Raw genomic sequence first — 15,812 nt, forward strand, 5'->3', positions numbered from 1 at the left:
CATAGTACAATGCACAGACCCTAGAAGACAAGTCTGATGAGCATCTTAGCTTCATGTGGGCTCACTAGTTAGGGGAGTGGAGGATATCTCTGACATGGTCTGTGTTGCCTGCTTTTTGATCACTTCCCCCTGATGGGACTTCCCTAGGAGGCCACAGGGGAGGAAGAAGAACTCAGTCCTCATGGGAATAGGTGAGCTGGGGTGTCTGGGTAGAGGGGCTCCTGTATTCTGAAGAATAGGGGAGAGGGGATGTGGGAGGAAGGGTGGGACTGGGAGGAGAAGTAGGAGGGGCCCATGACTGAGATGTAAATTGAATTAATTAATAAAAATATTTTTTTATGGAGTCAGAGAAGGTGGTTTAGGCCAGTGATCTTCAATTTTAGTTTTCTGTTTAGCTAGAAAGCTCTTGTGCCTGGGCTCATGTCTGATGTCAAATGAGTGAGGACTTCTGCATTATGGTTGCAAAGGGGAGTACCAAGCTTCTCCAACTGTATGATACATGAATAGTGACTTAGGAATCTGGTTGGCACACATGCTGACTCAGTTGGAGCAGGATGGACTCCCACATAAAAACTATTCTTTCCTCTGACTTCCTTCGAGCTCCCCGTTCTCCATTCGTGTTATTTTCCCCCCACTGTGTTTTACTTTCTAGTCAGTTTCTCTCTCTTTATAAGCTGTATATACAAGTTTGAGCAAGATCCCCATACCTCTGCTGCTGCTAATCTGTGGGCTTATGCTTTTGAGAAACATTGGTCAAGGGCATCCTACTGCTGTGCTTGGGCTTCCGTGAAGTCTGATAACATAGATGAAGAAATTCAATAATATAAAGTATGTAAGAATTTACAGATCAGGGCCTCACTGTCTATACTTCTACCTCCAGAAATATTTGTGGCTTTGAGGATAACTAAAAAGGTGTAAACAGCAGACACCAAAATATTAATACTTTTTACTCTGAGTGGTGACCTTAAACTTTGCTGATTTGTGCTGTTTGAAATATTGAAATTCGTTTATCAATTTAAGTTGTGACTGATAACTTAAAAATGGCCACTCATTGACACCATGAAGGTTTCTAAGACCAGACATGTGGGACTCCTCTTTGTTCCTCATTCCCATTCCCTGCACATACAAACACCTTTTGAATATGAGCAGTTTAGGTAGCATGCTACTGGGGATGGTATATGCAAATTCAACATAGGATATAAACTTGTATAAAATACCCTTATCTAATTATGACGAACATATAAAATAAAAAAAAATTAGGTGTGGTAAGTAAATAGAGAATGTTAAACGATTGGCACCAGACTATATTTTGATATAGGTGATTTAATTCAGATATTAAATGAAATATATTTGGAATAAAAAGTATTACTAGGATAGTTTTAAAATGTTATTATGGACTGCCCAAAGTCCTAAAAATTTATTTCTGTGTCTTAAGGTGTTACTGAATATTTTAAAACATTTTCAATATGTTTACTCAAGTTTGTGAAAACTAAAAAAGACATTTTTCTTCACCGAATCACAACCATATAATATTCCTTTACAGAATTAAAGTTCTCTACAGTTCTTAAAGACACACAGTTATTTCACCCATCTACCTCTGAACATAAAGTTGAAACAAAACAAAGAAGGGTAGACATGGATTAATCCACACGTTGCCAGGAAGACTTGGCTGTTCTCATAAACTGAGTTCCTGCAACATTTTGACCAACTGTATTTATTTGACTGATGTTCCAGCCCCACTTAAACATGATGTCATTAAGGGCCAATTGTTTTATCTACAACCAACAGTTCCAAATTCTCTAATTTATATTTATTTTGTAAAAAACACCACAAAAGTGCAAACAAACACAGTTCTAAACAAACTGTGCATTGTTGCTGAGTCAGCAATCTTATGCTCCATCTCTGATCTCTACCACAGGTTTTGACCCTGGGGTGAGAGCCATTAAGTGTTCTTTTGTAGTTCATGTGTCTATCTTATTTAAGTTACAAAATGGATATATATACAAAGAGAATGGAGACACCTTGTTACCTTGTGTCCTTGGAACCATGTCTGGGGCCCTTCAGTGCCTCTCCACTCACCTCTGCACACGGCCACCTGTCCACTCCACCGTCCATTCTCCTGGCACACTCGTTCTCTGTCCCCCTGCGAACCAACAGAGAGGGGTCATGAACAGGATCCAAGTTTCCTAACAGAGGGACAAGAGTGGACAAGCCATGGACTTGGATAGCTTAGCGCTGGAATGTTAAATGAATATAGTGTAAAGTTTAGACTCTCAAAAACAGTTCCACCAAAACTCCCTGGCAGTTTCTTCCATGTCATCATGCAATGACAACAGACTCGGCTTTATCTTCTATTTTAAATGGCAGTTAATTATAACCCACAGGGAAGACTCACAGAGAATGGGTCAGCAGCGTCAGAGAGAAATTAGTTTAGTATATTTTAAAATCTTTTGAATTGCATTTATTTAATTATTTTATTTAAAAATTTAATTATTTAATCCTCTAATTATTTGACACAGAAAACAAAGGATATGAAATATATTATATTGGTTTGAAGACTGAAATTTTCAACCGTAAGAATTTTCTATTACACCTGAATTTATTAAGGGTCCTCTGTATTTAACATTTTAAACAATCTGGTGAAGTCTAAACTTTACTTCTCTGCCTTCTGAAATGTAACTTTCTTGAACAATCATTTGTGATTACTTGAACATATATATTTTTTTATTATTCCATATCTCTTCAGAGCTATGTAGGCTGCTTACCTCTAATGATATCTAAGGTAGTATTTGATTCCTGAGTATAATTTTTATAGATATTTCCTTCCTATTTTTCTGTTATATCTTACTGGAACCGTCTGTGTTCCCAACTTGTATTGTGCTCCTAATCAACTATGCAATAATAACTAATTGAAGGCTTATGCCATTACATAATAAAAAGACCAGGTTTTAAGCTCCTGCCACCTTGTGTGTGGTATTTATTGTGCATAAATGGAAGTCAGAGAGGCCAGAAGAGGACCCTGGGAATCCTGTGCAATCTCTCTCTCTCTCTTTCTGAATCTATCCACCCAGCCGTCCAAAACTATCTATCTATCTATCTATCTATCTATCTATCTATCTATCTATCTATCTATCTATCTAGTCCTTAGAGACCTCTCTGGAGCCCTTAGAAGCAGGGTCTCCCCTGAACCTGGAGTTTGGATGGCATCCAGCAAGCCCCAGGGATTCTCCTGTTTCTACTCCCCACACTGCTGGGTGCAGGCCTTTATACAGTATTGAGAGAGCATTGGTTTTCAGACTCAGGTCCTTGTGGTTTTGCAGTGAGCTCTCTTTCTTGAACACAGCTCTGGCCTCCTTACTCAGGCTTCAGGAGCTTCACTCTATGTGTGGACTTCAACACCTGCATTTTGTCACCTCTTTGTTTTCACATTTTATTTACATTTATGCATGTTTCAGTGGATGACAATTGTAAATGGATGCTGATGGCGGCCAGAAGTGGAGCTGGAGTTGCAGGTGATAGGGAGCCAGCTGACTTGGGTGCTGTAAACTTCTCTGAAGTTCCCTGGAAGAGCAGCTGAGACTCCATCAGGCTTGTTTTTGTTTTTTAAGCTGCATTCTCAGTCATCAACAGCTAGGAAGCTGCTGATCTTTACTCTTGTTTTTCATCCCAGTTGATTGATATCTTTAATGTCCTCCTTGGGGGTATTTTTTTTTTTCTTGAGCTATGCATTTAATCATTGATAAATCCTCACTTGTAAAGATCTTATTGACTTTAATGGAACAGTTCTGGCCTGACTTTACAAAACAAAACAAAATAACAACAAAAAAACCCGAAAACCCAGGTTCCATAAGTTTCAGTGTTTCATTTATTTATTTATTTATTTATTTATTTATTTTTCCGTGTTTTGTAAAAATCACATTTGTATTATATTATTAATAAAATAGTAACATTCATTCATTGTAGAAAACTTAAAAAATATATAAAAGAAAAATAAAGCTTCCACAATTCTTCATCCAAAGACAAATTTTAACCCTTGTTATTTTCTGTAGACAGAGAAATACTTTTCTGACTTACATGTTACTTTTTAATAGTTTAAAAGAAATAGACAACTAGCCACCTACTTTGCTCACAAGATCACACTGTAGTCAAGTGTCTTAGCCAATAGCTTTGCATTTTCTCAGTGTATATCTCTATCGTTTTGGGTGTGACATCAACAGGCACAGCTCATCAAAGCCTTGATTCAGCAGCTCGTAAGGACTGCAAATTCTGCCATGTGCATTTCATTCATTAGCTGGGGTATCTTTAGGAAGGGGAGTGTCCCTTAGCAATTGGCTGTCTATACAGGCACTCTGCATTAAGGCGCCATCCCTCGTCAGTTATAAGCTCTCAGCATGAGTTTGCATAGGATTATCTGCTACTAGTTCCCAGTCATTGCTTTTTAGTACCATTATGAATCCCCTACCTGTCCATGCTGTTTGACCCATGTCACTTTGTTGGAGCGATCACCTGCTCAAATGGCTTTTGAAAACATCCTCTAGTTGGCTCCATATTTCCTTTGAAGATTTACCTATTTTCATTTTTAAGTGTGGGTGTTTTGCCTGAATATATGTTTGAGCACGATAAGTATACACTGCCCACAGAGACCAGAAAAGGGCATTAGAGTCCCTGGGACTGGAGCTACAGAGGGTTCTGAGCTACCGTGGTATGCTGGGAATTGAACCCAGGTCCTCTGAAAGAGCAGCGGGTACTTTTAACTGCTAAGCCGTCTCTCCAGCCCCTGCTAGGCTCCCAGTCTCTTGGGTGACGAGGGTTACCAAACAGTCTTATTTTTTGCAATTTTATTTTATTTTTATTAATTACAGTTCACTCACCAGACAGTCTTTTGCGCTATAGTCCCACACCATAGACAAGTATTCATTATTTCTACAAGCAGCTGGGGAGAAGTCTTTGAAAAGACTCTTGGGTGATTTGTACGTTTGGCTGGAATGAGAACCGCTATTAATAAACTTCTTTTGGCTTTGTAGTTAACACCAGGCTGTTACCTCAACATTTTAAGTTAAATTACCAACTTCCCCAAATTTCATGAGTTTTTTGTTTATTTTGTTTCAAAAAAAATGTATATATGTTTTCTTAAGAAATTTCAAGATCAGTGATCTTACGGAAGGAACCCCCCAGTTTTAAAACCAGGGGAGTTCTCCAGTCACGATTCACTATTGGCAATGGCAATCTTGCCACTCTTCTCTTTGTGTTTATTCTCTTAACCTTTGAGGAAATAAAAATGAGAACCACAGAAACCTAGTTCCAGCTCTAATGGCCCTTTCTTATGACAATTCTTTGATTTCGCAGTCACAAAAATTGGGCCACACCACAGGCATCTATTGTTAGCGGTAGTGAATACCTCAGCCCAGTTCGTGCACAGCCCTGTAGGTACACACAAAGAGATTCCTGAAAAGCCGGATGACAGTCTCTGTGATTCACAGCAGCGCTCTCAGGCGGAGTGTGATGGCGAGATAACACTTTCAGAGAAAGCAAGTGCAGCGCTCCGGTTGAAGTCAGCAGGGAGACTTAGTGCTGTGGCGGATACTGCAATTAGGAATCATCTTAAGGATAAAGTTGGGGTTTTCTTGAGACAGTTCTGAGGAGCTTAAGGCTAGATATATCACAGGGTGCAGTGGTTTGAATAGAGATGACCCCCATAGACTCCTGTGTTTGAGTGCTTGGTCGTAGGGAGTGACACTACGAGGAGGTGTGGCCTTGTGGAAGGAAGGAGGTCACTGGCGGCAGGCTTTGAGGTCTAAGAAGCTCAAGCCTGGCCAGTGTGTCTAAGTTTTGACTCCCGCTGCCTGTGGATCAAGATGTACTACTCTCAACTTCTTCTCCATATCCGTCTGTGTGCTGCCGTGCTTTCCACCATGATGAAAATGGACTAAACCTCTGAAACTATAAGGCAGCTCCAATTAAATGTTTTCCTTTATAAGAGTTGCTGTGGTCATGGTGTCTCTTCACAGCAACAAAACCCTACAGGGGAACCTGGCATCTAAAGTAAGAGCTTGCCAGCGCCTGATCACTCACTGTTGGTGAAGTCATGGCTTTACTCATGTATCTCCTTCTTGTGGCTGTACTATAATGATGCATAGGGGGACCAGTCGGGAGACGCTCTACATGAGTGCTGGGAGCCTAAGTCAGATTCTCTGCAGTTAAGCACTCTGAACTTCTGAACCATCTCTGTAGCCCCAGTTAACTTTTTGAACTGGGAATTGAGTCCAGGCTTTGAATATGCTAGATAAGCACTCTACTTCCGAGCTACGTCCCTGACCCTTTCTTTTATGTCTGTTTTGTGTCAGAGCCTTTGCAATTGTCCAGGCAGTCCTTGAACTTGACACTCTCCTGTCTCTGCCTTCAGAGCAGCTGAGATCACAGGTTATTCATTACCTGTGTCATCGGTCACTACACCTGGCTGATATTTTTTGTGTGTTTAAAAAATTCTAAGTCATCTTAACTATTTTTCCAGAAAGTGTTAAGAGAATAAGATAATAAAATATAATAGGATGTTTTTAGGAGCAGTCTTGGTAAAATTAATTTATTCAATATTAAAAAGAATTACAAGTACATCAAAACAGGACATTAATTTTTGTTAAATAATTTGTCAACATACCTCTAATTCGTAGCCAGGGTCACATTGATAAACAACAGTGCTTCCAAAACTGTATTTGCTTCCGACCACGAATCCATGCTCTGGACTTTCAGGCTGCCCACAAAAAACTGGGATGCAGGATTCATCAGAAAATGGCGGTTCCCACGTACCATCAGACTAAAGAACAGAGCAAATCAGAGGTCGTATTTAGGATTTAATATGTGAGTGTGCTGTTTATAGGGTAGACTCATCCCCAACGTGAGAGTCAAAAGGACACAGGGTTTTCCCCTAATTGTGTGGCTTATTTTCTGTCTGTAATTCTTAAAACCACATTGATCATTAGAAGATTTTCCACAGTCAGCCCCGAAACACACTGACCAGAGCGAGGACTAGAATAGGAGGGACTGAGGGTACGTTGCTGCAGATCCAGCTTTTATCCCAACACACCTTTGTGTTTCACTCTGGTCTGTGTCTTAATTTAAAATTTTCAAGAACTAGCAGCATCAGGCGGTGTATATCAATGTGAATTCTCTACAACTATTTTTTTCATCACATTTATTTGTTTACATGTGTGTGTGTGTGTGTGTGTGTGTCTGTGTGTTTGGTGCTATTCACTATTCCTGCTCATAACGTTTGTTGTTCCATGTCTTAATTTCACATTTCTGAGAACTAGGCAGCATTAAGTGGTATACAACAACATGAATTCTCTAAAATCTTTGTTTTTAAATCACATTTGTTCATTTACTCGTGTGTATGTGTGTTTTCATGTCATCCACTGTTCCTGTTTATAACTTTTCTTCCGAGGCAAACCATAGAAGCCTTACTCTTTCCCCGTCTGCCTTGGAGTGGTCCACCTACACATTCTCTGGCACACCTCGTTTGGCAGTAGATTGTAAGGTGCCTGGTATCAGAAGGGGTACCGGGCTGAACCAAGCAGGAAGGAGTTACACAGAAAAGCCTGGGAGACCGAAAAATCTTTGCTTGCTTTCCTCACATACCCCACTGTCCAGTCCCATTTCTACACAGTTGGCTTTATTGCTTGTGATTGGGTGTGATGTGGTATACGTCCTCAAAGGACAGAGGGCAGAGACCTAGAGAGCCGAGCACATGGAGGTCTGTGCAATAGTACACAATGCTCGCCCACACCCCAGAGGTGGCGCGCCTGAACTCCGCAGGGAGCAGACACAAGCTGCCCCCTGCCAGCCTTCTCCAGTCCTTGCCCTATGTACTGCTCATCTGCTGTTTACTCGTGTTTCTGAAAGGTCATAACGACCTCTTTTCTGAGCTCAGTGAGACACTTTAGCAAATTAACGCACTCCAAGAAGCTGGTCCAGGGAACTCTGACTAGTTGTCAGTAGGTCAGAGGTTCCAGAGGCTCAGATTTGCTCCTGGAGTCCGAAGCCTTAGGTACCGAGTCTTAGACCTAAGACGACCTCCAGGTGTATAGATTCAGAGTCTAATCTGGGGTGGGAGGCTCACACAGCTAACACCTGCAGCAGAACTGATTGCTTGGGATCAGCCCCAAGCCACTGGACAGCCCCGTGCAACTGGTGGTGTTGGTAATAGTTTGAAACAGTATCTAAGGCAAAAGCGTTTATCATACATATAATACAAGTGATTTTATATAAATAAACATATAAATATGCCCATATTACAACCAATCATTCTCCAAGTGTATGCAAGTTGTACCCAGCTCTTCTGTATTTTAAGAGATGCTTCAACAAACAGAAGTTTTGCACAAACATATCTGAATATTAATAGAAAAATATTAATCTTTTAGACTGGTATATAAAACAGCGAGTTTCATCATGGCCTCTTTGCACACATGTTACCCTTTGCTTTCATTTGTTTCCCCCACAACCCTACCCCCTGCTCCCCTCTTCTTGCTCTGTCTCAAGCTGGTGTCCTCACTTTTCCTGGTGAGTTCTCTGCTCTGTTTTCTTTGATAAAAACATCAAAACTACATTCTATTTGTATACTTTTGAAACATATGTTAATCTGATTATTTCAGTTTTCTCCATGATGGTAATTAAAAAAAATAATTAGCTTATTTTATGTGTACGAGTACTCTATCTTCATGTACACCTGCATGCCAGAAGAATCAAATCACGTTATAAATGGTTGTGAGCCACCTGTGGTTGCTGAGACTTGAACTCAGCACCTTGAAAAGAACAGACAGTGCTCTTAACCACTGAGCCATTTCTACAGCCTCCCATGATGGCAATTTAACTGTCAAAATAATCATTATTCTTCACCTTTATTCCTTCATCAAGGTTTATGTCTGGTTCTTTTTTGTTTTGCTTTGTTTTTGCTTTTGCCCAGTTTTACAGCAATACCACACTCATGGAAATTTTGTAATTCCGTGATGTGTCATAATTTCTGGGAGGACCAGGCTTCCTTCAGTATTCATTTTAAACAACTATATGTCTTATCTACTTATTATATGATATGCAGAATAATTTTATTACATTATAATACAAATATTTCTAGGCACTGAACACAGTTCTGTGCAACTTATGCATTTGAACACTTCAAAAAGTTCAATTTATCTTTCAGAGCAAAAATGAAAGCAGAACCCGGTGGACAAAGGGCAGAAATCGTATTTTGTGTGAAGAAATTAACAAAGGTTTTATATATATATAAAACTTGATTCAGAAAAAAGAACTTAGTCACTAGTGTCCCAAGGATCCTACAAGGCACACATTGAATTGTCCAGTGATCTAAAACCCAGTGCAGAGGACATCAATTTGGGTCTCTTCATCAGGATGAGGCCCTGTTTGTTCAGGAAGCTCAATTTTTTTTTGGAGAAAAATTCCCCCTTGGGATCTCAAGCACTGAATGAAAAGGGGGCAGATTTTGAGAACCTGGTACCTTGGGCAGCTATTGTACCTGCTCCGTGGGATGGGTCTGCCTGTAGGTGTGGAAGTAACCAATCACTGGGGACGCATGGTTTATAAATGGAAAATTAGAAGAATAAAAATATTCCTGACTCCCTACTATACATCTGACATCCTCTAGATACTTACACACTTTAAAGAATTTAATTCTTTCAACGAACACACACTTACAAATAAGGACCATGGAAGATGATATGCTGAGGAACCTCTAAATGTGGGTGATGGCATTTAAAGCCGCATGCTGAGGGAGGGAAACTAGCATGTCTGTGTTATGCTGTAGGTCTCCTCTACCAGGCACCAGACTGACTCCAGAAAATGAAGGGAGGTTCAAGGTCTCATTTTATAATCTTTTTCTAATGTGGAAGCTAGGAGAAGGGGCTCTGCTAGGACCATCTGCTATTTGTGTGAGAATTAACATCTTTAACAAAGTGTAGAGTTAGCCAACTATTAGACTACACACAGCAAGATATTCATGGTAAACTAATCACAGATTTTATGCCCAAGAGTATCTGTTCATACAAAGCAGCTGATGACTGTTGAATGATCAAAGTTTGCAGAAGTAGGCACTTCCTCCTATCACCTGGTTTTTCACAACAGCTCTATGAGGTATGTGTTATTCTACACACTTGTTTTCCAATAAGGAAGACTTAGTCTAAAGCTGGGAATATTAGGAGAAAACACAAGTTCCATTTCTTTTTTCCTGCTTTTTATTATTTATTATTTATTATTTATTACAATTTATTCACTTATGTATCCCAGCTGTAGCCCTCTCCCTCGTGCCCTCCCAACCCCCCTCCCTCCCTCTTCTCCTCCCTTACCCCTCCCCCAGTCCACTGATAGGGGAGGTCCTCCTCCTCTTCCCTCTGATCCTAGTCTATCAGGTCTCATCAGGACTGGCTGCATTGTCCTCCTCTCTGGCCTGGCAAGGCTGCTCCCCTCTCAGGGGGAGTTGATCAGGGAGCCAGCCACTGAGTTCATGTCAGAGACAGCCCCTGTTTCCCTTACTAGGAAACCCACTTGGACACTGAGCTGCCATGGGCTACATCTGAGCAGGAGTTCTAGGTTATCTCCATGCATGGTCCTTGGTTGGAGTATCAGTCTCAGAAAAGACCCTGGGGCCAGAATTTTTGGTTCTGTTGCTCTCCTTGTGGAGCTCCTTTATTTTATACATGTAAGTATTTTGCCTGCATGTTTCTCTGCACACATGGGCATCAGATCCCCTGTCCTCAGTTGCAGTGGTAAGATACCATGTGGGAGCTGGGAACCAGACCATGGTCCTCTAGAGAAGCAGCAGGTTCTCTTAACCACCAACCCATCCCCCAGCCTCACCTTCTATTTCTAGGAAACTTCTCAATCCTTTGGGTGTAAACGAAAACTTGAGGAATTTGTTCTTTCCAGGCCAATAAGATGTGTACTTTGTCACAGATGCTAGCTAGGCTTACACGTCACCGTTCAGATGCAGTATCTTACCTGGCATGTTGATGTGTCCACTCCTTCGTAGGTAAAACCTTCCACACATGACACAGAAACTTGCCTATTCACCTGGAACTTGTCTCCATGAACACGAATGAGTGTCATGTTTGATGGCATGGGACATAGTTTAGGGCTGCAGGTGATTCTTTCAGGGAACCACTGACCGTCTTGCTGGCAGGTGAAGGTATCTGTGTCTGTATTCATTACATACCCTTCCAGACACCTGCAATGCAAACAAGAAAATAAACACGTGCAAGAAAGCACTTCACTGTAAATGACTGGCTCAAAAGTCATCTGGATAGTAGTCACTGTGCCAAAACATTAATGTAACAACAACCACATAAATTAGTGACCAGTGCTCAAGGTTAGCGAAGACTAAATTTATCTTATATGTCGTTCAAGTTATTTCTCTTTATTTACTTGCTCATTCTAAAACAGCCAATACTTCAAGATAATTATAAAGAAGTCCAAAACAGATTCAGATACTGGTAGGAATATAATATAGTGTTTATGGTTTATCTACTCTTTTAAAGTTTAATTATTAAGCATTTTCATAGCTACAGTACAGCTAAAACTCAAGTTAAATTAGCTCTAAAGTCCCCATATGATTTAAAAATGTGCAATACGTATGCAGGAAATGGTTCCAAACAATGATTAACTTCTGGTGATCCCTCTATGTGCTTTACAAATACCAAATTGTCAGATTCTCATGTCCACCTCACTAGCAGGTGCCATTAGGCCCTTCACTGCCATTTGACAGTGATGAGGCTGGCACCTTTTTTGAAGTCATATATTCTGCCTGGGTAGTGTGAGATGAGGTAAAACTGTGTACCCTGGAGGGAGTATTCTGGAAGCTATGCTCCCTCCACTACTATATGGTGCCTTTAAAATCAAACCATTTAATTAATTAATAGTAATCATTGGAGAACATCTTTTAAATTTCACATATTACCAGGCTAGGTAGGAGACAATAGTTTCATACAATTAGAACAACCCGATTAGCAGAAACTAAAGATCTGTTACCTGGTGTCATCATCACACAGAGAAGGGACAAAGCCCCAGGCAAATTTTGACAAGCAGGTGATATCATGGCTCTCAAAATTTCTGACGTGTTAACATCCACATGGAGGTTTTAAAATGTAAGTCAAAGTGAAGGACTGGTCATTTGTGCTTCCATTTTGTTCTCAGGCCTCCATCTTTCCATAGACTCTTTTATTTTATTTTATTTTATTTTATTTTATTTTATTTTATTTTATTTTATTTACTATATTTTATTTTTTTATAGTCAGGGCAACCAGAAGGTGGGGCTAAAATGTTCAGAATGGATCACCCCAGAAGAGGTGCTAATCATATCTGAGATGATAATGTCCACAGTTCACCCAGGAAAGTAAAGAAACCTAGAGACAGTTGAGATGCTTTGGAACACTATGGTTGATTTTTTTCCAATAAAAATTGTAACTCCCAATTTCATCTCAAACTTTTAGTCTTTCATTTTAATATTTAATTTAATAATACCCTTCAGACAAGGGTGTTTCTATTATTTGAACACCACATGCTTAGTTTAAGTAGCACAGACTGAATAATCTCCTTATTCATACTGCTCAGTGATTAAAAAAATGACTGAGGCTCTTTAGAGGACCTTGCAGCTTCATGAAGATCATGTTAGAAACCATAGTCTGAAAGGGTATAACTTTATTTTCATAGTAAATGGATTTCTACATAATCCCGAATAAATAAAGTCAAGCGTTAAAAGCTTTGGATTTTGGAGGGCAGCCCAGGGATTGTGGTTCTCCTTCTAATTAGGCACACTTTGACCTCTCACTTCATTTTTTAATCTTCTTGCCTGCACCCCTTACAGACTCTATAGCCATCCATAGTCTTACCTGAGTTTCACTTTGCTTTCATAGGTATGTGCCTCTCCCATTGCTACTGCATTGGCAACAGATGGCGGGGGTCCACAGGACAGGGGTTCACACGTTGGGTAAGGCTTGCTCCATGCTCCTTTCTCTGTACAAATCAGATCTGAACTACCCTGCATGAGGTAGCCAGGTCTGCAGCTGTAAGTTACCATGTTGTCTCCCAAAGGGCTACTCCCGCTGACGATTGCATTGGGTATGGTTGGGAGAGGACCACAATGAGCATGCTCACAGAGTGGGAAGTCAGACCACTGGCCATTGGCATCACAGGTGATTGCAGAAAGCCCATGGAGCTTGAAGCCTCTGAAGCACTCAATCTGGACTGTCTCTCCACAGCCCAAATCAGTTGCATTGATGGTTCCCTGTGGAATGGTGGGTGTGGAACACCTGCAAGGTAGGCAGGAAGGTGGACTGCCGGTCCAGGAGCCGTTGGGGAGGCATCTTCTTGAAGGGTTTCCATGGAGCTTATAACCAGGAAAGCATTGATACTGTATGTGGTCCCCATGATGAAAGGAAAAGCCGTTAGGGAAGCCCTGGGGAAGATCATCAGGAGGACCACAGGTTGCTGGTTTACAGACGGGAACCTCTGCATCCCAAGTCCCATCAATCTGACAGGTGAGCTTTGGAGACCCATGTAACACATAGCCCTCTAGACAGCGGAATGCTACTTCCTTCTTGAACCCATAGTCTAGGCCATCTGCCACCCCATTTGCCACCTGCGGTGGGGCGGTACACCTGACAGGCATGCAGCTGGGAGTGTTACCACTCCAACTTCCATTGCTAAGACAGACACGGCTCCCAGCCCCCTCCAGCATGAACCCTTCGCTGCAAGAGTATACAACCTCTTTTTGGAATGTGTATTCTTCTCCTTTCACTTGGCCGTTGGTGGGGACTGGGGGTGAGCCACAATCCACAGGAATACACACAGGCTCATGTCCATCCCACTCTTGATTTTCCTGGCACGTTCTCTTCTCAGTGCCATTAAGCACATAGCCAGGGTCACATTCATAGTGTAATACACTCAGGAATGAGTGTTTGCTTCCTTTGATGGATCCATTCCGGGGTGGGTTTGGCTTACTGCATGAAATGGCTTCACAGCGAGGGGCAGTGCCACTCCACTTCTTATTCTCTAGACAAAATCTCAAGTGGGAGCCCTCTAGAATGTACCCTGGCTTGCAGCTATATTGTGCAGCGCTGCCCATGGTGGTCTGTGTAAATTGTAAAACGCCATTTTCGGGAGCAACGGGCAAATCGCATTCAATGGAAATGCAGGAGGGTGCACTCCCATTCCACGTTCCGTCTTCCTGGCAGATCAGCACAGGGTTTCCCAGCAGTTCATAGCCAGGGTCACAGCGGTAGGAAACCATTGTGCCATACAGAAAGTGGGATGCATGTGTAGCAGGAAATTCCTCTGTGTTTCCCAAAGTTTTAGCTGTTGCCTCCAAGTGTTGAGGGCGAGGAGTCAGATACGGGACTTCCATCATGTCGTCTTCTTGATCAAAATCTCCCTGGCTATCTTTGATTTTAGTACAGTCTCCAAAGTCTATATGAGGAGGGAGACCACAGTCAATGGGTACACATGTCGGGCTGGAGCTTGACCAGCCTGACTCTTCACAGGTCTGCATGGCGTGCCCCACCACCTGAAACCCAGGGAGGCAGCTATAGATAATCATGGCGCCATATCGGTAATCTGCACCTTCTACGAAACCATTTTCAATGGGCTGTGGGTCACTGCAGTGGATGGCATTGCAAGAGGGCGGATCCATATCCCAGGCACCCGTCTCTAAACAGGTCAGGGCTTTGGGACCTTCGAGCCGGAAGCCTCGGTCGCAGAAGTATGTAATGGTTTGTCCGTACTGGAAGCTCATGTAAGAGAACTGGCCATTTAAAATCTCTTTAGGCTCTGGGCACTCAACGGGTTTGCACATTGGTTTTTCTCCAAGCCACTGGCCATTTTCCCCACAGAGGGTGGTGGTATTGCCCACTAACTCAAAGCCTGGCTTGCAGGTGTAGAGTGTGGTGCTGAGATAGGCAAGCCCTTGCACGTGGACGATGCCGTTGAGAATCTCCTCGGGTTGGGGACACTCAACCGGGACACATTCGGGCAACGGGGAACTCCAGGTGCCATCCATCTGGCAGAGGATGGCTGGACTGCCTCTTAAGAAAAACCCATCGACACACAGATACTTGACAGTGCTTCCAAAATGAAGCGAACCTGAAGATGCAGGGACGCCGAAGGGAATCAAGGGAGGCGAGTGACAAAGGACCATCTTACAAACGGGAAAGGAACCATTCCATTGCCCGGATGGCAAACACTTTAGGACAGAGGGGCCTTGCAAGACATGCCCATCTTTACAGGAAATGGTCATCACGCCTACCTCAGAAGTTAATTCCTTTAATACAAGCTGGTTTTCTAGTAGGGGAGGCTCTGGGCACTTGGTGGGGACACACTTTGGGCTTGGCTTCTTACTCCATTTGCCAGATTTCTGACAAGTCCAAGAATGATCACCAACAAGCTCATATCCCTCATTACATAAAAACTGAACCTTGGACCCCACTTGAAAACTTTCTCCTTTCCAGAAGCCATTCTGAATGGGAGGAGGTTTCCCACAGTTGAGAGGAGTGCAGGACAGAGGGGCCTCACTGTGCCACTGTCGATTGGCTTGGCAGACAAACACGGGACTTCCAGCTGCCTTATAGCCTGGGTTGCACTGGAACCTCGCTTCGCTCTCAAAGGTCCTGCCAGTGGCTTGCTGAACAACAGGGAGAGAAATGTCAGTACAACTTACAACAGGCAAGCCGGCAGATGTAGTACATTGCTGGCCAAACAGAACAGAACTCAAAGACCAATATTTACAATTCATCGGTTAGGACATCCATGCGTAAAGATTT

General features: G+C 42.1%; 1 protein-coding gene across 1 annotated transcript in view; it reads right to left on the bottom strand.

The window, feature by feature from the left end:
* Svep1 (sushi, von Willebrand factor type A, EGF and pentraxin domain containing 1) overlaps positions 1-15,812 on the bottom strand; it is a 191,394-nt gene that overhangs the window by 14,727 nt on the left and 160,855 nt on the right. The window contains exons 38-41 of the mRNA XM_060379952.1: positions 12,888-15,673; positions 11,002-11,227; positions 6,656-6,811; positions 2,080-2,143 (exon numbers count right to left, since the gene is read on the bottom strand). Coding sequence (XP_060235935.1) covers positions 2,080-2,143; positions 6,656-6,811; positions 11,002-11,227; positions 12,888-15,673 — 3,232 coding nt within the window. The remainder of the gene's footprint in view (positions 1-2,079; positions 2,144-6,655; positions 6,812-11,001; positions 11,228-12,887; positions 15,674-15,812) is intronic.

This window comes from Meriones unguiculatus, chromosome 3 (genome assembly GCF_030254825.1).
Source record: "Meriones unguiculatus strain TT.TT164.6M chromosome 3, Bangor_MerUng_6.1, whole genome shotgun sequence".
NCBI lineage: Eukaryota > Metazoa > Chordata > Mammalia > Rodentia > Muridae > Meriones > Meriones unguiculatus.